This window comes from Alligator mississippiensis, chromosome 4, assembly GCF_030867095.1.
Source record: "Alligator mississippiensis isolate rAllMis1 chromosome 4, rAllMis1, whole genome shotgun sequence".
NCBI classification, from domain to species: domain Eukaryota; kingdom Metazoa; phylum Chordata; order Crocodylia; family Alligatoridae; genus Alligator; species Alligator mississippiensis.
This window is the reverse complement of record NC_081827.1, coordinates 187,721,856-187,743,831: the sequence shown is the minus strand read 5'-3', so window position 1 is coordinate 187,743,831 and position 21,976 is coordinate 187,721,856. Positions and strand designations below refer to the sequence as shown.

Genomic DNA, 21,976 nt, shown 5'->3' with positions numbered 1-21,976 from the left:
AAGCACAGCAGATATGCAATACTAAGCCCCTTATACACAAGAGATTGAATCTTCATAAGCATCCTTGTTTGCTAATTGGTTATAAAAGAGTGACGCAAGGAGTTCTTTACTGAGCATGTCTCTATACCTGTGTTTTAGCTATGTATCTCATTAACATACATATGTTTCATTAGCATATATCTTCCCCGCCTAGGGGTGTGATTTTTAGTATTTTAATGAGCTCTTTGTTCCAGTACCTCTGATTCTGTTTTTGTTTTCAAGCTTCCTCTATCTAAGACTGTCTGCTCCTTATTGCAGATGGGCATTCGTCACATACCATTCACTTTTGCTTAGGCTTTGCATAGTAGTTTCTAGGTCGAACCTTACATGGGGAGCATCATGGGTTGGGGTTGGATCTGATGTGCAGGGGCACTCTGCAGCGAGATACAGTGTGCAGGATCGCACTGATCCCATGCACCAGCCGCATGCTGGATCTGGCCTGTGGACCAAACCTGTATCTGGAATTCAACCCATGGACCAGCCCTGCACCACTCATCTAGCTCAGTAAGCACCACAAACCTAGAGTACCCAGGCCAGGTGACTGAAATGTCATCTTTATCAGCACTATACTTTCAAAATGTAGTTTTGGTAGTATATCGGGTGAATGATATGGCAGAATCTTGTAGAATTTCTTTGACCATATAATTAAAGTCTGTGTTGTAATGAAAAGACATACTGGAGCATGATTAGTTATGTGCAGCTTTTAACTTTAATATTTCTTAGTGTTTAATTTTGCAATTTGTTTAAATTTAATTTTTAAGCAGAATTCTAAAGTTTTGAATGGTTACTTGTCCTTTTTTTTATTTTTATGTAATTTTACCTCACATTTTATTTTCTACTTCTGTTAGACTTTTCTTTTTTCCTTTTTTTTCTGAACAAATAATTAAGATATGCTTGTGTGGGGAGTCTGCTTTTAGCTTTGGTGAGATGCATTTTAAACTTTTATCACTTGCCTGAGCACTGTGGTTGAAATAGAGCTGTTTGTGTAGTCTGTAACAGTAGATGGTGCTGTTAGATTGTACAGCTATATTTCTGAGGCATTCATAGCAGTATATGCTCTGGAGCCTATATTGTTTACAGTGATAAATGAATGTTTTTATAGCACTGTTCACAGATTTAAAACTCATTGCAACAGAACATTTGTTTTACAGCATTTCTTAAAATTGTATTATGCCTGTTACAATTTTTAATGGTAGTATTTAACTTTAGAGAATCAGTCTGGAATTAAGTGAACTGATGGACTTCCCACAAATAGAGAGAGGTGGCTAGCTGTCCCAGTCTGAAGTCAGGCAGAAGGCAGGGCAACATGGCATATTAGATACTGAGTAGTTCAGAGTCACAACTTTCACAGGCAACAGTCTACTTTGTCAGATGTTGCAGATGAACTTGTAGTTATTAGTTATGTGTTCTAGGTGTTTAAGCTGAGGGCTGCAGTTGACAAGCAGAGGGAGTCTGATGTTCTTAGCACGAGGTTGGTATTCTGGCAGGTGGGAGCAGGGTCTGAATATGGCTCTGTTGATTTAAATAGTATGGTTTTGGGATTTTGTTGTAAGTGAAGGAAGCCCTGTGTAATAGGGAAGCCTCCTCATCAGGTCTTTGCTGATTGCCCTGCTCCTGGGATAACTACCCACTTTGCTCGTCTGCCATGCTTTGATAGAAAAATATGAAAGTTGTTACTAAGGTGGGAGGCTACCCACTACTCACCTTGCTGACAAGGGCCTACTACCCACTCCGACTTCCTCTTTGTGGGCCCTATGCCTTGCAGATGTTACTCTGGTGTTACTTCTCTGGTCTATGGCTGGAGCAAACTGGGCACACAGTTGTAGCTCTTTTCTACAGCCCCAGAGGGCCACTCACATGCCACCCCTCTCTCACCGGGGTCCCATTTACTCTGCTGGCTCTCACTCAGCCTCTTTCATGCTGCCCTCTCTCAGGGGCTACACTCATCTTACCCGGCCTAACTCACTTTTGGGCTTAGCTCTCCTCGGGCAACCCCAGCGCAATCTGTTGGGTGTCTCCTGCTACCCTCACCTGAGTGTTGACTGAGCGATTGTATGACTGTAGGCCTATTTTGCTTCTAGCTCCTAGCCAGGCCACTATGCCCCCACTGGGCCTCCTCACTCACCCACACTCACAGGGCCACTCTGTTCATTGCCCCTCTCACTCAGGGTCTCGCTACTCATCGCCCCTCTCACACCGGGTCTCACTCACACCCCCAGGCTTTCCCCTGCCACTTGGGTGTGGCCCCAGGTCCCTCCTCCAGCCTGAGGTCTGCCTCAGGGATCCCTCTGCTTGTTAGAACCCCACCAGGGTTGTGGGGCTGGGGTTATAAGGTGCCCCGACCCACCTTTCACTGGGGAGGTAACTGGCCTGGCATTTCCTAGGGGCTCCCACACCACTAGAAGCCCCACCAGACCACCCTTCCCTGGTAGGGTGCAGTTTTACATCTTACCCAGGACAGGGGGTCACCTCCACCCCAGTATGATGCTGTCAGAGAAGACAGTGAATTAACTTATTATTTGATCCAGTGATTATGTGGTCTGTGTTGATGAGGATCAAATAATAAGTTAATTCACTGTCTTCTCTGACAGCATCATACATGCCATCACTTGTTTACAGTGCCCCTTTGCTGTCTACACTGGACAGATGGAGAAATCTGTATGTAAAAAAGTGACTGGATACCTGTACTGAAGTCAGTTCCAGAAATACACAAAAGCCTGTGATAAAACACTTCAACCTACCTAGGCATTCTGTCACTAACCTCAAAATAGCTGTCCTTAAGTAACAAAACTTTCAAAAAAAGGCTTGAATGGGAAATTGCAGAACAATAAATCATCCATAGACTGGATTTTAGGTGTGGTCTCAGTAGAGACTGTGGATTCTTATCCCATTTCCTTGACTTGCTTTTATAACCTCTGTGTCCCTCAGTGGATTAACCGCCTTATTTTATCCTTTTAACCTAGTCAGCAGACCTTTTCTTCTCTCAACAGTGACCCTTTCCCTTACTCTTGATATTTTAATTCCCCTCTGTTAGTACCCCCATCGGTGCAGGGGGGGGGGGGGGGGGGGGGGTGGGGGGGGGGGCCCTGCATTCTGCAAGTCTGTTCATATCATCTGATGAAGTAGGGGTATCACCTACAGAAATTGTATGCCTTTTGAACCAGTTAGTCTCTAAGGTGCCACCTTGCCCTGCCTTCTGATGGACTATAATAACATAAAAGCTGTTGCTGAAATACTTTAAGAAACATGCTTCTTGTCCTTTTCTTTATATTAGTGTGTGAAAGTTGTTTTTTCTGGGAGTTAAATGTTCAAGTTAAATCACTTAATCTTTGAATAAAATGCTTACTTTAACAAAAATGTTTCTGTTAATTTACTTCAATTTAGTTGGAAGGGAATGGACAGAAGCAAAATGATAATGGCTGAGCATGCAGATGACATACAAGATTATTCTTGGTCTGTGGAGATTTTACCAATCACCCCATAGGCAAAAGTGCAGTGATATTCTTTTGCTGCATAAGTTCCCATATGAGCATTACCTTTAATTCTCCTTTTTTGATGTAGTATTCTGTTATAGAATAAAAATGTTTCACATAAGAATGCAAATGGAAACCACACTGTCTCAAAAGTAGAACATAGCATTGTTTCCTACAGTTACATCTACATTAAGTCTATATCACAACTTTTTTCTGCCAAGTTTTAACATCATCTTTTCCTTCTACCAGCCCTTGCCTTTGTTTGGCTTTTCCCCCTTACTACAAAAATTCATAAAGTTTTTAATCAGTGGCCTTTTTATGGCTGTATCACCTTCCTTAACATGGTCCACACAACCCTTTTGGTGATTACTAATCCATCGGTGTCTATGATATTTTTTTTTCCATTCTTCTTCCCATTTATCAGCTGCTCTTCTGTTAACCTAGTTCCTTCTAGTTCATTCTCATCATCAGGTTTTGCCTTTTGCCCTCTCTTTTACTACCTCATTTGTTTGTACACCCTGAATTTTCTTTTTTGCTCTGTCTCTAGGAAAAAAAAACAAAACAGATTTGCAGACTTTCATCTGCAAAAACAGACTTGCAGACTTTCATCTACTGCCATAATACTGCTGTCATCTTCCTTGCTGATGAGATTTGTTCTGCTGTATTCCTTTTTGTTCGCATCTATTGGCTTTGGCTTTCTCGCTGGTAGTTCTTTACGATGCCTCAGCCACTTGCATTGAACTGTGTCTAAAATAGACAGTTTTTCAAGACTGAATTTGCCTTTGTGCCTCTTAACCCAAGTTGGAGGTTACTGTGTAAAGTGATAGTTAAATAAAAAAAGGGATGATACCTGTGGTACAATCTTTCAGTGTTTCTTGAAGATCCATGGGTTAGAGGTGTTTTGAATAAAGGGGGTTTGGAATGAATTCTAAAATTCATTCAGGAAGAGAGTATGAGAATACTTTGCCAGAATCTCTAATTTAAACTAAAGGGACTTGAGCACGTTCACTAATGACAGCATAGCAGTGGGGAAGAGGCTGTCTTTATAAGGCTGTTTCCAAGCCATTTAAAATTGTATAGATAAAGGCAGTTTAAGCTCAGGGGCAGACAATTATTTTGGCTGGTGAACTGCTTAATGAGTTTTGGTGAACTGTTGAGGGCTGTATGGGTAGCCCCACCCCTTGACAGTTGTCCTGACCCTTGGTTGCCATATTGGGACTGGACATCCCAACCCCTAGCCACTGATTTTTGCCACCAGAAGTCCCTCCCCTTGCCCCCAGAAATACTCCTTTTGGGAGGGAAGGTTGCCATCTTGGAACCAGAAAAAAACCAAATCATACACTACAAGTCAAACACCTACTAAAGCATATTTTAATTATATTACAAAAAATCTTTGTCATGATTTATTTTTGTGTACTATATATAGAAGGGATTGCATAATAACTCAAAAATAAAGTGTGACAGGGGCTGTCATGAGGCCAGTCCCGGTGTCAGCCTGCCCACCTGTCTAAGGCAGTCTGCCCTGTCTCGTCTGCCATGACTTGGCATATAAAAGAAGATGTAATAATGCAGGAGGCTGCCCATTAAATGCCCCAATGCCTAGGGTGCTATACACAGCTCTAACCTTCCCTATACTGTATCCCATGCCTCACACATGGTAACCCAAGTTTGTGACAACTCTGGCCTGTGGGTGGGCCAAACTCTGCCCCTTGTTGGGCCTCTAATACTATGCCCTTCTCAGGACCCCAAACACACTGCCCACTTCTGGGCCTCAATCATTCTGCCCCTCACTGGGCTTCACTCATCCTGCCCTACTCTGTGCAGCCCTTTGGGTCCCCCACTCATCCTGCCCTACTCTACATGGCCCTTCAGGCTTCTTTGCTCACATACTCTAGTCGGCCCACATGCAGCCCTTCAGGCCCCCCTCACACAGATCCTACTGTATGTGGCTGCCAGCCTTCTGCCCCACACTGGGCTGAACTCAGCCTCTATACCCTCTCTGGGCCACTCTTCTGCCCCCTTGATGGGGCCACTACTCAGTCCCCCTTTACTGGGGCCTTGGAGTCTTACACCCCATAGGGCTCAGGTGTCTGTAGATGTGCCTGGCCCCTTTCCTGTTCCTACAGCCAGGCTACCCACCAGGTTGTGGGGGCTGAGGCTATAAGGTTCCCCATACTTGCCTTTTACTAGGGAGACAACTGGTGTGGCATTTCCTGGGGGCTGCCTGTGGTGGGGTGGTCCCACCACATGATTCAACCCTAGCAGGGTGTAGTTTTACATCATGCCCCAGGACCAGGAACCTCTTGTCATCCCCATAGTTCCTTCCCTGCACCTGCAAGTTATGAGAGCAGCAGTTCCAGCCAGAGCGGAAACATATCCTGATGGTCACATGACCCCTGTTTGGGAGTGCAACCACCTGCAGGCTGCTATGCTGCTTATTCTAAGCCTTTAAAGTGGCAGGCACCAAAGGTGCTCTGCCACATAAAGTCTTACTCTTTTATATTGTGTGTGGGATGTTGTGGGGGAGTGTGTATGTATGGTGTCATGTCAGGGGGAGTGTGTGTGTATGATGGGGAGTGGAGGTTTGTAAGGGGGTGTGGATGTCGGGGGCATAGGGTATGTTGGGGTGTGTGTATATGTGGGGGTAGGGGGCAGGTGTGTGAGGTTTGTGGGGTGAGGAAGGTTGGGAGATGTGGGGACACCCCACACACTCCCCCACATGGCACGCAGATCCTTGCTGCCGGCAGCAGCAGGCAGGGGTCTCAGGGAGCTTGGGCCTGGAGCAAGCACTGGTGCCCGGCAGCGCATGGCTCCAGCCAGTGCTGCGCACAGGGAGGGAAGAGTGCAGCCTGCCCTGCCACCTTTATCATGGGGGATCTGCGCCACACGCCTGCAGCTCCCGCACTTGCACTGGGGGAAGCCGCACGCTGGACTCTACAGGGAAGCAGGGGATGGGGCTCCCTTCACTCCTGGTGGAGTCTGTGGACCTGCGCAGCAGGGGGTGAGGAAGGCAGCCAGCTCCAGCGCGGGAGCTGAAGGCGCATGGATCCTGTGATAGAGGCAGCAGTAGGAGCTAGCTTGGAACTGTGGGAACTGGGCTGGCTCCTGCTGCATTCTGTGATCCTGGTGGTGCAGCTGGGACCTGCATGGTGCAAGACAGAGCTGACCGGCTCGGCTGGGCACCTCCTGACAGCATGTGGTTCCCAGCTGTAATGTTGGGACCACAGAATGCAGCAGGAGCCAGCCCAGTCCCTGCAGTTCCCAGCTGGCTCCTGGTGCCACTGGCCCTGACCTCTGGGGCCCCGCGCTTCAGCCTGCTGCCACTTTTACCCCGTATCTGCTACCACTGCCTTTCCCTTACCACTACCCTTTCTTCCCTTCTCCTTTCCCCCCTCTCCCCCCCACTGACCAGCCCCTGCCTGCTCACTGCTCCAGTGGTGTGTGGTTCCTGGCTGCAGGGCTAGGACAACACTGTGCAGCAGGAGCCAGCTGGGAACAGTGTGGTGCTAGCTGGGCCAGGCTGGCTCCTGCTGTGCTGGTGATCCTCCCTACCTGCCCCAAACTTGCCCATTCTTATCTGATTCTCTACTCTCAGGTGGAGGGGAGGGCGATCCCCCTGAGTGCCAGGCCAGAAGCCTCTGTTAGAAAGAAATTTCTGGCTGGGGGCCGGGGAGGTGAGGTTGGGGTTGGAGCGGAGCTGGGCGGGCCTTGCTGCTGCTGCTGCTGAGTCCTGGTGCTGGCTCCTCCTAGGTCCTACTGCCGCTGGCACAGTGTCATCTTTGACAGGCAGCCATGGGAAGATCATAATTAATTTTCTGATTTTTTTTTTAGGGGTCCTGTGGGCTGGATAGAATGGCTTCGTGGGCCGTATTTGGCCCGTGGGCTGTATTTGGCCCATGGGCCTTATTTTGCCTGCCCCTGCTCTATTTGGAAGCCAAGAGGGTGATTCTAAATGATTTTTCTCTCCCTCCCTGCCCCCCCACCTTTTTTTTTTTTTTTTATCTCCCTCGTATTCTAATGGGAAAATAGACAAAAATCACCAGAATGCTCGTGGAAGAGCCAATGGAAAATGGCCTATATTCTTCCTTAACTTAATTGTCCCTTGCAAGCTTTTTCCCCTGTGTCCAGAAATATGCCCCAGCGGTTGATATAAAATCTAGTCAATGAACTAGGAAAGGATACAAGAGTGATATAATGGACTGGGAGCTGCATTGAAATTCAGAAAATCTAGATTGTATTTCCAGCTCAGTTCCTGAACCGCTGGGTTCCTCAAATTATCCAGAAATAATGTCCCCACCCCCCTATCCCATTCTTGATTCCGAAATCAGTGAAGGCTGATAAATCTCCATTGAAGTATATTTTAAATATAAACTCCAGGTAAGCATTTAAGGGGGAAAAAGATCAAGCCCAGTGTTATGAAACTGGATCTCTAGAAACCCTGTCTTTGTGTAAGACATTGTGGAATTACAAAAATGTACTTAAAGACACCTGTAATTTCAATCCTGTTGGATATTTATTTGTTGGTTTTCTCTTGTCTAACTGTGTACAGTAATGTATAGAGGTACTCCCATCAGCATTTAGAAATTTAAAGTACACTGTTAAGATAAGAAACTCAATTTGTTCTGTGTACTAAGTAACTACTATATTGTAGTTACTTTTATCTTGGTATATGATTGATTGCTTTAGATTTCACTATGTATATCCTGCTGCAAAATCTCTTGATCTTGCAGATACTGTTCATAAAATATGCTCTTATTTTCCTATTTTGTCTTATGGCAAAATGAAGCAATGTAGATGCATGTAAGATGTGGTAGTAAAGATACTGACTTAGGCAATAAATTATAGGAATTCTTCATTGAGTGGTCTGGAAATAAATTAAAATGTAACAAAAGAGCTGATGAACCTTTCAATGTAATCTGCAGCTCATAGCACATAAATTTAACATAATTAGGATACTGTTTGCCTTGTCAAGCTGGTAAATTTTTAAATTACTATGACTTTCAATACAGAAGAAGTATAGTATTATGATAGGAAGGTTTATTGTTCATTAACCTGAATTATTTTAAGAGGAGAAACAGAGGGCCAAATTGTTCAGTCTTTGATCTCTGTTGCATTGTTTTAAATCCAGACTAACTCTACTGTAAATGACAACAAAATCTAGTCCAGTATTTCTAGCTGATAGTAACAATGAAACAAGTTTAGGTTTGTAGTATGTGTTCTTGCTCAAATAGTCTGGTAATCTATTATGTGAGTTTTAAAAATTACATACAACTATTTTCTAGAATCATTTCTGCTGCACTTGTAAAGAATTTTTTAATCTTCAATCTTATTCTTTTAAGAAATGTCAGGTACTGTGTTCCAAATTCTCAAGTTTATACCCCCCACAAACATGGGAGATTGATTAGTTTGAGTGCTTATGCAAGTCTTGACCAAAGTCCAGAGCTTCTTCATTTCATTCTGTTTGCTTCCCTGATGCATATTCTATTTCAGGCGCTCCCCTGCTTTTTGCTATTCTCATTCCCCATCTTTTCAAAGATTGTAGTGGTGGTACCCCGCTCAGAGTTCCCCTCCAAGGCACCAACCTACTGAATACTTTATGTATATTCAAATATTGAACTTGATCTATTGCAGTGTGAGCATACAGTGGTCATGGTTTTGAGAACCTGGAAGTGGAGAGACCTTTGCTATCTGGAAAAGTTTGATTAGGGATACTGAAGGAAGATGAGTAGTTGAACCTACTGTGGTCTACTAGTGCATAATAATAGGTTTTAGATGTGGGTGGAGAATGTATGTTTCGGATGGAAGTGACAGGTATTTGATCTGCATTTCCTCCAAGATTAAGGATTTGAGGACTTTTTTCAAAATAATTTTTCCTTATAAGTATAGTATCTGCAAGTAAAAAATCAGAGAGATGACTGAGTTCTGTCAGACATGTAACTGGCTAGCACTGCGCCCTGTGAAGTCCCATTTTCCACCTCCCTCTGTACCTTGCTTTCAGGGCTCTGACTTCAGAGGCTCCAGCAGCAGGAAGTGATGCAGAGGCAACTGGAGTTTGCTGCTGCTGGGAGGAATGTGGACCAGTGTTTTTGGCCACCAAGAACTGGTGCGTCTTTGGCTGCTTGACATGGGTGTTGGTGGCCAAAAAATGGACTGCTGCTCACTGCTGCTTGACAGAACTATATTTCCCAGACTGTCCTTCACACTCTGCATGCTTCTGTGCTGCTGCCACTTCTCTTCTGGAGCTTAAGATAAAAGTTTTCAGGAGGAGGGGACAGCCATCTCAACTTTCCTTTGAAATTGACCTCTTCCTATGGAAAACAGTAAGACTGCTGATTGTGAAATTCAGAATTTGTTGGGTTTGTTTTTTTGTTTTTTTTCTCACTGTCCTGTATATAGACAGAAGCCTGAGAATTTTGGAATGCAGTTAAAGGTGGAAGGTACTACAGAATGGTAATATGGTGGAAGGTCTTGATCTCAAAGACTGAGCCTGCTGTTTAAACTTCTTTAAACAAAGGGATGACAGAAATAGAAAATGTGGGGACACAGTGCTGGGAGGTGGTACTAATCTTTCTCAGATAAATAGTGGTGTGTTCTTTGGGGATAGTTGGGGTTGGGTCCCTTTTCTAAGTTCTTGTATCTTCTCTTGCTTTCCTCTGGTGATCAGTTTAATAGAATGGGGCCTTCTGACTACTGGACACAATACTCTTTTAAGAAATATCCAGTTTCTCTAAAGGGAAAGGGTGTTCTCATTCTCATAAATTATTTTTCCTTTTCTATGTTTCTGAATGACATAAATTCCCCCTTCTCTTTTTCTCCCTCCTTTAGGCTAAACAAACTCTGGCTATCCACTTCATTCTAGATAAGCTGCATCTGGTATATAAGTCTGATATATTTTTTTTAATTGGCTGCTGTACAGTGTGCCAGATAAGTAGTCATCTTTTTTAGTTATGATTAAGTAAAATATTTGTTCTTATTTTGGGTAACACGTCATGTAGCACTTAATGATGTGAACTGAAATTTTAAACTTAAATGTAGAGCCATTCATTCATCAGCAAGCAGTAGTATCTTGAAAATAAGGAAAACAGGAAAGAGTATGGTACAATTATAAGCTCTGGCACAAGGCCAAACTGCATCTTCTTGAAATACATCCTAAGTAGACTGTACAAACATTGAAAATATGATTGTGTGAATTTTATTGGGCTCCTTGGTTTTGCCTTTGAGTCAGTCTGATTCAGCTTCACCCTTGAGCAGAACCAAAGTAAATCAAATACAACAGACACTTGGATCAGATTTCAACTTCCAGAGTCTGATGTAAGAATTTGAATGTCATTTTTAAAGAAAAGGAATATTTCTAGTCTTCAGTTAAGAAGGGAAGAGTTTGAGAACATAAAATGACAGCAAGAATGCATTGTTTGCATCTGGAAACCTGCCTTTAGTGGAGTTGAGCCAGAAAGCAACTTGTCTGAGAGTTTTCTTACCGCTAGGAAGGATAAGACCCTGCTGTTCTAGAGAAGATATGGTTGAGTAGGGTATGATTGGGCTCAATGTCGTCTTGGGTTCCTCTGACTGAATTAGAAAAGGGTAAATAAACTCAGGTCAATCTCCATGTCATCATCATTGCATCAAATGAGATTTTTCTCAGTAGGTTGCACAGATCATAATGTCATTGTTTCTCTTATTACTCTTTTTTATCGTAAGTATCCATCATTGCTGATATTTAAAATGATCATTGGACTGTCAAGTTAATGTTTCATGGTGATAATTGAGAGAGTTAATCTCTTAAAGCTATTGTTCTAAAACTTTCTCTGGCCTCACTATAGATGTCACTGCTTTAGTTGCCTTCACTTTGTTCTGAATGCTTTTCTTTCTAACTATATAAGGTCTAATTCTTTAGATTATTGGTGTGTTCTCAAATTGGTAGTCAGAGGTGTGGCTGTTTACTAGCCTAGCCCAAAGAAAGCTGTGGTTTAAGTAGGAATAGATTATTCTTGAATATCAAACTTATGAACATTTTGAAGACATCAGTGAAAGCATGTTCAGAAGACATCTCCACATATGGATGTCTACCCTGACATCAAAATGCATTTAATCATCTGTTCCTCTGTCTGCTCAGATTTGACTAAAAGTTAGATAGCAACTGGCTAAAGTCTATTTTACCACAATACTGTGAGAGAGAGTTAAGTGTGTGAGATGGGTGGGAGCAATGGGGAAAGGAAATGAAAGGAATTCTCTTGCTAGAATAAACATTATAGGAGAATATCGGGGCATTGCTGCACAGTTTACTTAATGCTTTTTAGTGGAATATGTGGGTTCCTATCTCATCCCTCTATTAAAAAGTACCTCTCTAGCAACTGATTTACTTAGAGGATAACAGTTTACTAGTGCTAGCAGTTAATATTGTGTTCTGTGCCCCAGATCTAATGGGCCTGTATTCAAATTTAGCTCAGTTACCTGGGTTGAGGATTCAGCATGATTTAGTATGTTGCAAGACCTCTTTTTATTTTCTTTACTCTGTTTAATTTCCTGAAGTGTGTTAATATTGCAAGAACAGGCACTCTGTGCATGTATACATGTAAAAAGTGTTTATGTAAACACACACTTAACTTGGATATTTATGTATCTATGCATGATATTTTTGTACCTACCTGTGTAAAATATATGCATGTTTGTGTATATAAATATGTGCAGTATATGAAACTGAAAGCTCACACTACACTAATGCTACATTAAGTTTTAATAGTTAAAGTAAGACTCAAGAAAAGCCAAAGTCAAGATTCCTGCAGGAATATTAGCACACGGTATGTCAAAAAACATACATTTTTCATCAATAATAGAGACATATTTATTGACTGCATTTATCCTTGTTTTCTTAGAAAGCAAGCAATATAACCTAAAATGTATAATGCTGTATGTGCTCAAAATGTCAACACTTGACATCTAGGCACTCACAGCAGCAAATAGTGATACATTTATGTACCTTCTTTGAGATACTTTGCATGTTGCATGTACCCAGCATATATAGTATGTGGATGTTCTTGTTTCATTTCTTTTTTAAATATTTGACTTGTTAAATAGCTATAAAATATAGAGGGGAACACAGTTTGACTGAGTTAACATTGCTGTTGGGACCTTTTTTTCCTTGCTTTTTAATTTTACTTTAAGTGATCTTGGCTTTTCTCTTATAAACATGTTTTAAACAGGTGAAAGGGAGAGAATGTAACCAGTTGGTGTGGATTTAGTGTTCTCATTCCTGGAAAAGCATGTTCAGTCTTATGAAAATGTTACATCTTTTCTTTGTCATTTTCAAAAAAATATTTAAGGGTTAATTGTCACATGTGCCTCTTGCAGATGGTGGGAATGAACTGCAGTGTTTAGTATACTGTGCAGTTAATCCTGCAGTTTGATGAATGGACCTTGAATAGACTAGGAGAGTTTGTGGTCCTGACATAACAAAGGGTTAATGGTTCTTGTTAAGCCTTACTGTATTAATACTGTGAGTTATTAAGGGAGACAGTGAGACATAGCACCCTGGTGACTGTTGCTGGCTGTGGATCGTAGCTTTTAGCCTGGATGGCATCTTTCCTAACTGCGACTTTGAATATGGGGACTTTGTTCAGCATTGTGAAGCGTCGCTATAAAAGGAGGCGTAAGAAACGTTCTGAGAGGAAAGGTAGTATGTTAATTTTTGTATTGTCAATACAGTTATTGGTGAGATTTTGTTAAATAGAAAATAAATGGGTTACACTTTTAGAATTGTGCTGTACCTTAATTATTAAATGTATTAGAATTCCTTTTAAATCTGTTACAATTCTGTTTTTGAAAAGATCCAACTTTTCCATTATGCTTTGTCTGTTAAGCAACAAAAGCAGTCCTCTTCAAATGGAAGCCACATAATTTTCCAACATATTTCATTTTCCTTCTTTGCTTTAAAAGTTTGAAATGTTTATTTTTGGACAGAAATGAAGCTGTTCTCAAGTTGCACAACTGTGTGTGTTTTGTTTATTTACTCCCCCCCACTCCATTTTATTTTCATTGCCAGACTTTATCTGCCTTGGAAGATGTTCAGAAAGAATATATAAAATATTATTTTTTAAAGTTTAAAATGAGCCTATCTTTAACAGTGAGTATAAATTAATCTAGCTATTTAGACTACTGTACATTTTTCTCACAGAGTTAGTGAAAAGATGCATACAAACCTAAACTGCATTTAGATTTCTATTGATGTTCATGCAACCACTTTTCTGGTATTCAGATATTTAGAATAGGCAAAGTAGGAAATATTCAGTTTCTTAAACTATGCCAAGTACTCATGCCTATGGAAGCAGTAAAAGCATTACTGAATCACAGTGTTTACTAGTATCATGTCTTGGGAAAATATTGAATATCACTGCGACACACTATTTTAAAGATATAACATAAAATGTGTATGTGTATATGTATATGTGTGTGTGTTTACTCACACACGCGCGCACACAAATAAATAAATTAAAAAAATAGTGTGCCCCAGCGATATTCAGTGTTTTCCAACTATACAAAAATACAAAATACTACAAGCTGTGATACTAGTAAACACTGTGATTCAGTAATGCTTTTGCTGTTTTCATAGGTATGAGTACTTGGCATAGTTTAAGAAATGGAACATAATACAATATATTATATAATGTATATAATATAATAATAGATTAATATATATTAATATATTATGTATAATATTATATTGTGGTATTTCATAAAATGTGTAACGCTTTTGAAGCATAAGGTTGCAGTTTTGTTGTTATGTAATGTTTTTCTGACTCTATTTCCATGCAGGTATTACTCTTCTAAATGTCACTCACCTTTATATCTGGTCAGTTGATATGGCTCGCATGTAGTATATTTAGCAGTACAGGGTCTCCTTGTTAAATGCTGTTTAGATTAAAATTAAAATACAACAGTAAATGTGTTTCTATTCAGAAACTTTTAACCATATTAACTGCATTTAGTTACCAAATCCCTCTGGCTATATCCTAAAAAAAATCTGTATCTTTCCACATGCTTTAATTATACACATCAAACTATTTTAATATCATGCTGCTGTATCTTAGAAGACAGTAGAAAGATGGTAGAAACTTTGAAACAGTACCCCTAAGGAAAGGTAATAGCTGTTCTAACCTGGAATCAGGCTTTTACAGCATTTGATGTTTTTTACAAAACATATTACTTATGGAATTTGAGTATTTGAACCCATACCAGCATTATCAGCTATGTCTTTATGATACCTTTACTCTTCAGAAGCATTATAAATTGCTATAAAGGTGATTGTATTTTTCTTGATTTTTTTGTGTGTGTGTGTGTTCAAACATTATGGATCATTGTAGTTTAGAACAGGTTAGGGGGGCAAAAATCTGGGAGAGGCTAAGTTATTCAGTTAACTTTACTGGATTTGAAGATTTTGACCTGGCAGTTTAAATGTAGATACCTTTCTATGGATTTTATCAAATGGCACATTTCACTAAAAAGCAATTTGGCAATTGTTTTCTTAATAATAATTCTACTGCAGGCAAACATTGTTTCCATTTAGAAGTATTGCTTAAAGTTCATGATCTCTTCTGTTCATAAATTCAAATTAATCATTAAATGAGTCTATAATAAAGCGTGACAAAATGAACATTTCATTAGAAAGTCTGGTTGAGCAGTGATAAAAAAACTTTTCTAACTTTCCCTTTTTTTTTCATTTGGAAGAGAAAATTATGTTTTGTAACTAAAGTAACCCTGTCACATGATCTAAATACCTTATAAAATACATGTGTTTTATTGAACCCAAAAGTATACCAAAAGAGAAAACTGAGGCTTGTAAATTTCTGCACAAGTATAAAGAAGGAAAGCCTAACCTTTAAGCTTGTTTAAAATACAAGTTGCAACACAACATAGACCACTTAAGGTTTTAATGAGCATATACTTCTAATCAAATCCAAACAAATTTTATTTATAAAATTATGACACATAAAAATTCCTTTTATACTAATAAAAATATTTTATACCATTTTTTCAGACAGCAATAGAGATCTTTTGTCCCAATGAATTCAGTGAGCAAGGATGACTCCCAACATGTATTTTAATTTCGAATGTAATACATTACATGTCAGTAATTGGTCTTGCTTTTACCCTGCTGTTGAGCATTTGTTTACATTTGACATCAATAAAGTGGAAATGTGAATTTCATAAATGTTCTTTTTCTTCTCATACATTATAATACAGTTTTCAGTCTTAGAAATGTCATATCAGTCTACAGGAATGTTTTTGTATGTTTCAGGATGTTTTTGTATAACACAATAGTTCATTATTTTTAGTAATACATTAAATATCTAAGAAGTCAAAATATTTTCTTCGAAATGTTGCCTGAACCAAGTTGTATGTGATTAGAAAATTGATCAAGTTTCTCTTTTCAGGAAAGGAGCTTATTTGAGGAGGTAGAACCCTAAGTTTAGACTCCTGTCTCTGAAAATGGTAACTTGAATGGGAGGTGTTGCAAACTGAATAGCTTTGAAAATCTGGTCCTGAGGACTCAATTCTATTTTTATTGAAATCGACGTAAAAGACGATCCATTAAATTCAATGGAAACGCAGTAGCAAGAGCAAGCTCACGTTCAGTGTGTGTGCAGTTTTTTTCCTATCTAAAAGAAGATTAAAATAATCCATCATTTATTATACAGACTCTTAAAACATATCTGTTTGGGGGGAAAAATCAGACACATGCCTCTGGCAAGTTTTAGACCCTTGTGGACATTTGCAAGTGCAGTTAGAACCTTGTTGATGCACACTGTTTGCCTGTGTCCATCTCGGTCCGCACACAACTATTTCTGGTTTCTTCACTTCCCAGAAAGGTTTCACAGCAGTTAGTTGTAGTAAAATTTCATAAAATTTGCATTATTTGAGTAGAATAAATGGAACTTCACAGTATAGTCCTAGTCTAGTGTACAGTACTGTCTTAGAACCCTAAAAAGTTAGTGCCCTGTTGTACAAGGTACTGTAAAATGAATGATAGTCTTTCCAGAAAGCTAACCAATCAAGTCTTATTTAGGACAAAACAAGGGGTTTATTGAGGAGGGAAGACTGGAAGAGATGAAGTGATGATGAAACAAGATTCAGGATGAAAAAAGCAGAAGTTGGCACTTGTCTATTGAAGCTATTGCAAAAAAATGCCAAAATAAATGCAACAAAGTACATTTTTGATACATTATCTTTCTGGTTTGTTCAGTTGTTAACTTTCAGAGTTAATTAATTCTCCATAGGTCTTTCTATCATTAGGAGGAATTAGCAAGGTTCTACTACAATTTATTAACTCCACATTCTGGTGAATGTGCCTAGTTTAAATTATTATAACAAATACTTTTTGAGTCTTCTCTGTGATCATAGAAAAAAAGAGTAGAAGAAACTTTGAGTGGTCATCTAGACCACGGCAGACCAACTGGTGGCTAGCAGACCACTTATGGCTTGCGTGGGGTTAACCTGTGAGCTCTGAGCATCCATCCAGCTGTCAAAGCAAGTAGTCAGGATCTTGGGTGTGCCCCTCCCTTCTCCACATTCTACCTCATCTAGCCTTAGGGAGCATGGTGCTGTGGTATGGCACAGCCAGTGGTACTGGGTGAGCTGGCAGCGTGAAGTGCCAATGCAACCCAGTGAATCGGGAGCCTGGGAGCTGAAAGGCAGGGTGCTGCACCATTCAGGGGCAGTGAGTGGAGTGTCCACCCTGTGAGTGCAGGGGGGTGGGGGGTACCCACCAGCCCATATGTGGTTTAGAGGGGTTGGGGGAGCACCCACTCATTCATAGTATAGCAGTGTGGGAGGGGGTGCCTGTGTGTGTGCATGGTGTCCATCCACGCACAGTATAGTGGGGTGGGGATCACCCCCACCCCCCCAAACCTTGGTACAGTGGGGATTGGGAGCAGCCACTTGAACATGTGCACACCATGCAGCTTGGGGGGAAGGGCCCTGGGGTGAGTGACCCCTGGCTACTTAAAAGTTGGACAGTCATGATCTAAACTATGCCTCTGCTCCAGAGCAGGATCAATTATTCCTAAATTATTCCTGATAGACAGACTGGATCCAGATTTGTCACCCAGCATTTTCTTGACTTTAGCTGTATTTTCTGTTAAATGACAAAAATAACCATGCAGTCTACATTATAAAAATGCTCAATTATTTGTGTTATTGGTTGTATCTTCAGTTGTTAAAGCACTGCAAAATGTATAGTTATGGAATGGGGATATACAGTTATGTAGTTCAGTGTATGAAACACCTTTTCCTGTTACTAAAATGCATTAGTGAAAATAATTTCGTTTTAAAAGGTGTAGCTTAAATCCTCAAAAGCTAAGAGCTTTTCAGTTTCTTTTGATATTTTGTTAGTGATTGTTCACACAAACTTCATATACATTGCCCCTGCGTTCTTTGTGTGTTATGTCAGCTTCTTACTACTCCAAGAGCATGGAGTTGTTTCATGTCTGTTACAGGACAGTTGATTTTCTCCTGTGGCAAACTGTATGTATATATGACCACTAACCTGGAACAAAACTAGCCAATGTTCTGTGAAAAATTCGCTAACCCTTTTTTCCTGGTATTTGCAGAGAATGTCTATGCAGTTGTTGTAACACAGCGTCCTGAAGGCCAAGGTGGTTCTTTAGGCATCCTACAATGCACATCACCCAGCTGCTCTTGTACTTGGGCTGGTCAGGGTGGTGGTGGCATTGGCATTCTGGGCAAAAGTGTATAGGTCATAGGTGGCTTCATCCACCTATTATTTGGCCACTACAACAACTTTCTAATCATTCTGTGCTCACCAGCCATGCATGTGAGGTCAGCCTTGGAGTCAGTTTTGTAACCTGAGTCAGTGTCCATTCAAAAGTGGATATCTCTAGCATCTATCAACCAAATTTGATTTAACTTTACATTTGTGCCCTTGTGTGATTGAGTTCAGGTAGCACTAGCTGTGATCTTCAAAGGCCCAATGGATACAATTTCCTAGGTTATTATAAAACCTAGATAGGGTTACAAAAGCAATGCGATAAGGCCAACAATCCATATTTGAGACCCGGGTTTCTAAACATGATAGATAAATGGAGAATTAGTCCCTGTTATTATCCTTGTACTTTGAACCCGATACTTAGTGCTTTCATGGTTTACCCTTTTGAAGACTTTCTGAAATGGGCACAGGGGTAGTTGAATTCCAATCTAGTTTAGCAGGTACATGTCAAAATAAAAAGTAGTTTCACATCCACAGACTATTGAATTTTGAGGAGTCCATTTTAAACATGGTGTAGACTAGGGGTGTGTAAAGCGGGCAGTATTTGATTTAGATTTGGATTCGGCCCAATTCTGGGGACAGCAATGAATCAGTGAATTGAAGATCACTGTCCCGATTTGATTTGGCCAAATCTGAATCTGAAGATTCAGTTGTGATTCGGAGAATCAGTGATTCGGCCATAAACACAGCTTTATATGTTTTCTTTACGTACCTCAAGGTACCAGGCAGAGCTCGTGAAAACTGAGATGGTGAGGTGGATAGAGTCCCACAGGAGCATGCAGGGGAGGTGGGTCCCCATGCGCTCGGTGGTGGATCAGAAAGTGGTCTGGAAGTACTTCTAGTCTGCTTCCGGGTCTGCTGCTGAGCACGCGGGGGACCCGCGCCCCCCCCCCCCCCCCCCATGCTCCCATAGGACGTTCCATGCGCCCCACCATCTCAGTGTTCACGAGCGCGCCTGGTACCTTGAGGTATGTAGAAAAAACATAGAAAGCTGTGTTGATGACTGAATCGTCGAATCTCTCTGAATCGAATCGGAAGCTGCTGATTTGATTTGGAGAAGTTAATGGGTCACCTGTTTCGATTTGGATTCGGAGATTCAGCTGCCAAATTGTGCTGAATCTCCTCCGAATTGAATTGGTCACTGAAGCTTCTCACAGCCCTAGTGTAGATTAGTGGTACTCAACCTTCAAGCACTCACAGACTGGAAGGGTGGTGCAGGACCCATCTGCAGGCCAGATCCAAGTGTGGGGGGGTTAGGGCAGGGGATCCAGCCACAGAACAACCTCACACAGTGGCCTGGCCCTGCGTGCTGGCTCTGGCTGTGGAATAACTTTGTGCAGCATCGTATTTGATATACAGACCAGAGGTTGAATGCCACTGTCTGACTGTAAAGTCCTGGAGGCTATAAAAATTCCAGCATCTTAAGGATTTTATCAGTACTTACAATTTAGAAATTGTTTGCTCTTAGCAAGCACTAAGAGATCAGGAACATAACATTGGTTTGTTTATAGATGCAGTTTGCAAGTTAGTTTTCTAAAAATACTGTGTATGTTGTAGTTCTGATGATTTTTATAATTGTGCTGTTTGCCTAGTAGTGGTCTGCAAACTAACTATTAGATACAGCTCAAGATTTTGAGGGACAGATTTTATGACAGATGCAGCGTTTGGTTTCAGTTCAGTTCTGATTTTAATGGAATAAACTGTGCAGATTGAAATCCAGTACCCGAAGAAAATGTGGTTTAGTCTAAATGAAATCTTAATATTCTTCTAACACTTAGAGTCTTGCTTTAACAATTAACTTATTTTTCTCAAGGATTATATATTCATTCTCATGTAACTGTTTAAAAAACCTTGTAAAATCTGGGGCCCAGTGTTTTACAAGACTGTCTAAGGTCAATGGGAAGTACTTAGTACTTGTGGAAAACTGGCAATTTATTTAGGAGTTGTTTAGATACTCATTTATATATATGTTTTATTTATAGCTGAAGAGATTAGCACTTTTTTCTTATTTGCCTTTTAGCTCTTAGTACAAACTGAAATATAGTATATGCTCACATTTGCACCGGTTGTTGGATGGCTTTAATACATGTGGTATATAGATGCAAATTAAATGGTTAAATGCATCATATCATAGAAGGGGTTGGGAGTGGGAGCTGGTGGACTGAGTGCCAAACACTTGTGAACTTCGGAGAAGTGGGGATTTGAGGCTGGTTCTAATTTGACTTTTCTGCTTCAGCCATATTCAGTACATAATTGGTATCACAGTAATGTTAGAAAGCAGGAATTATGCAACCTATTTTTGTCTCACAGCTATGTGAAGAGTTAAAATACTCAGATTGATAAAATTATGATCCTTCACCTTGTTCGTGAGTATCTGACATTTAATTGTAGTTTATTATAGTTCTTCCAGGTAGCTGGATTTTGAACGTGGTTTCTGCCTCTAATTGCACAAAATCAGTGTGTTGCCCTGTTGTCAGTTTACAAAATTAATTTTACTGTTTGCTTATCTATGGACAAATACATTTCATAGTGTGATAACACATAATCTGGTTGGTCATGGCATTAGTGTACAAACAATGAGTATCGTTATAGCCTCATTAGTATTTATATAGTCTAGTATGGGGTCAACAATATTTTTGGGTGGAGTGCCAAAAACACCCACAGCCTTGACTTGAAAGATGTTGGCGTGCGGGGGTGGACAGTGGGGGAGCCATGAGGGTCCTGATCCTTGTTGTGGCAGTGTAGCCCTGGCCCCTTCCCTGCTGTCTGCCCTGAGGTGCAAGTGCCAAGCAAAATGCCTTCATGTGCCATGCTCTGGTACATGTGCTGGGGGTTGCCTACCCCAGTCTAGTATGACTACTCAGGGAAAGTGTCCAAACTTCCTTGTCACGTTTCAAAAACAAATATAGGAACCTGGCTAGGTCAAATAAATGTTTTAACTATTTTCTAAAAGGTCTGTTGTTTGTTTGTTTTTTGGTCTTGTTTGTATTGGAAAAAAATAGGAAAAGCTTTCTGTACTGGGGTATGCCTTTTATTGAGTAATTTAAACCCTCAGGCTCTGGACCACCCTCTTGAATTCCTGTTGAAGTCAATTTTTGTAAAGCCTGTACAAACTCAGGCATTAACTCATAAATATTTTCCATCTTTGGATTTCAGTTATGTTACATAATATATTTTATTATGTATATTACAGTGGTGTTCAGTAGGGATATAAATATCATTTAAAGAAATATTTAACATACTCTAATTATAATAGTTAAATGGTTAACTAATGATACAACAGCTGCCGCTGGAATCTGCTCCTGTGGCCCTTGGGGGGGCAGGGAATGGGGCGCAAGCCCAGCCAGACAACACAACCCATGTGTAGCCCTGTGCTGGGAGCAAGGGAGCACCTGTAAATGATCAGCTAATTGCTTAATAGATGATGAGTCATCAGCCCCCCCTGCTGTTTCCCTCTTTAACCTCATAGTCTATGAGTATTAGTCGCCCTTGTCTGCCCCCCACTCCTCCTGCTACCTTCTGCTTCCTGCTGGGACACTACGTGGCTTCCCTTTCCTCCCACTCCTCCCTCTGCTCCCTGCCAGACTGAGCCCCACCATGCACTAAACAATAACTGGTAAGCTAACTGGTTATCACTGGCCTTATTGCTTAAATGATTAATCGTTTAACCTTTCACATCCCTAAT

General features: G+C 40.8%; 1 protein-coding gene across 5 annotated transcripts in view; it reads left to right on the top strand.

Annotated features, from left to right (window-relative positions):
- ADARB1 (adenosine deaminase RNA specific B1) overlaps positions 1 to 21,976 on the top strand; it is a 209,159-nt gene that overhangs the window by 78,064 nt on the left and 109,119 nt on the right. The window contains exon 1 of one of the 5 annotated variants that reach the window (XM_019492153.2): positions 10,458 to 13,182. The exons of the other annotated variants lie outside the window; for them this stretch is intronic. Coding sequence (XP_019347698.1) covers positions 13,083 to 13,182 — 100 coding nt within the window. The 5' untranslated portion in view covers positions 10,458 to 13,082. Of the gene's footprint in view, positions 1 to 10,457; positions 13,183 to 21,976 lie in introns of those variants that run through there. 5 annotated transcript variants of the gene reach the window in all.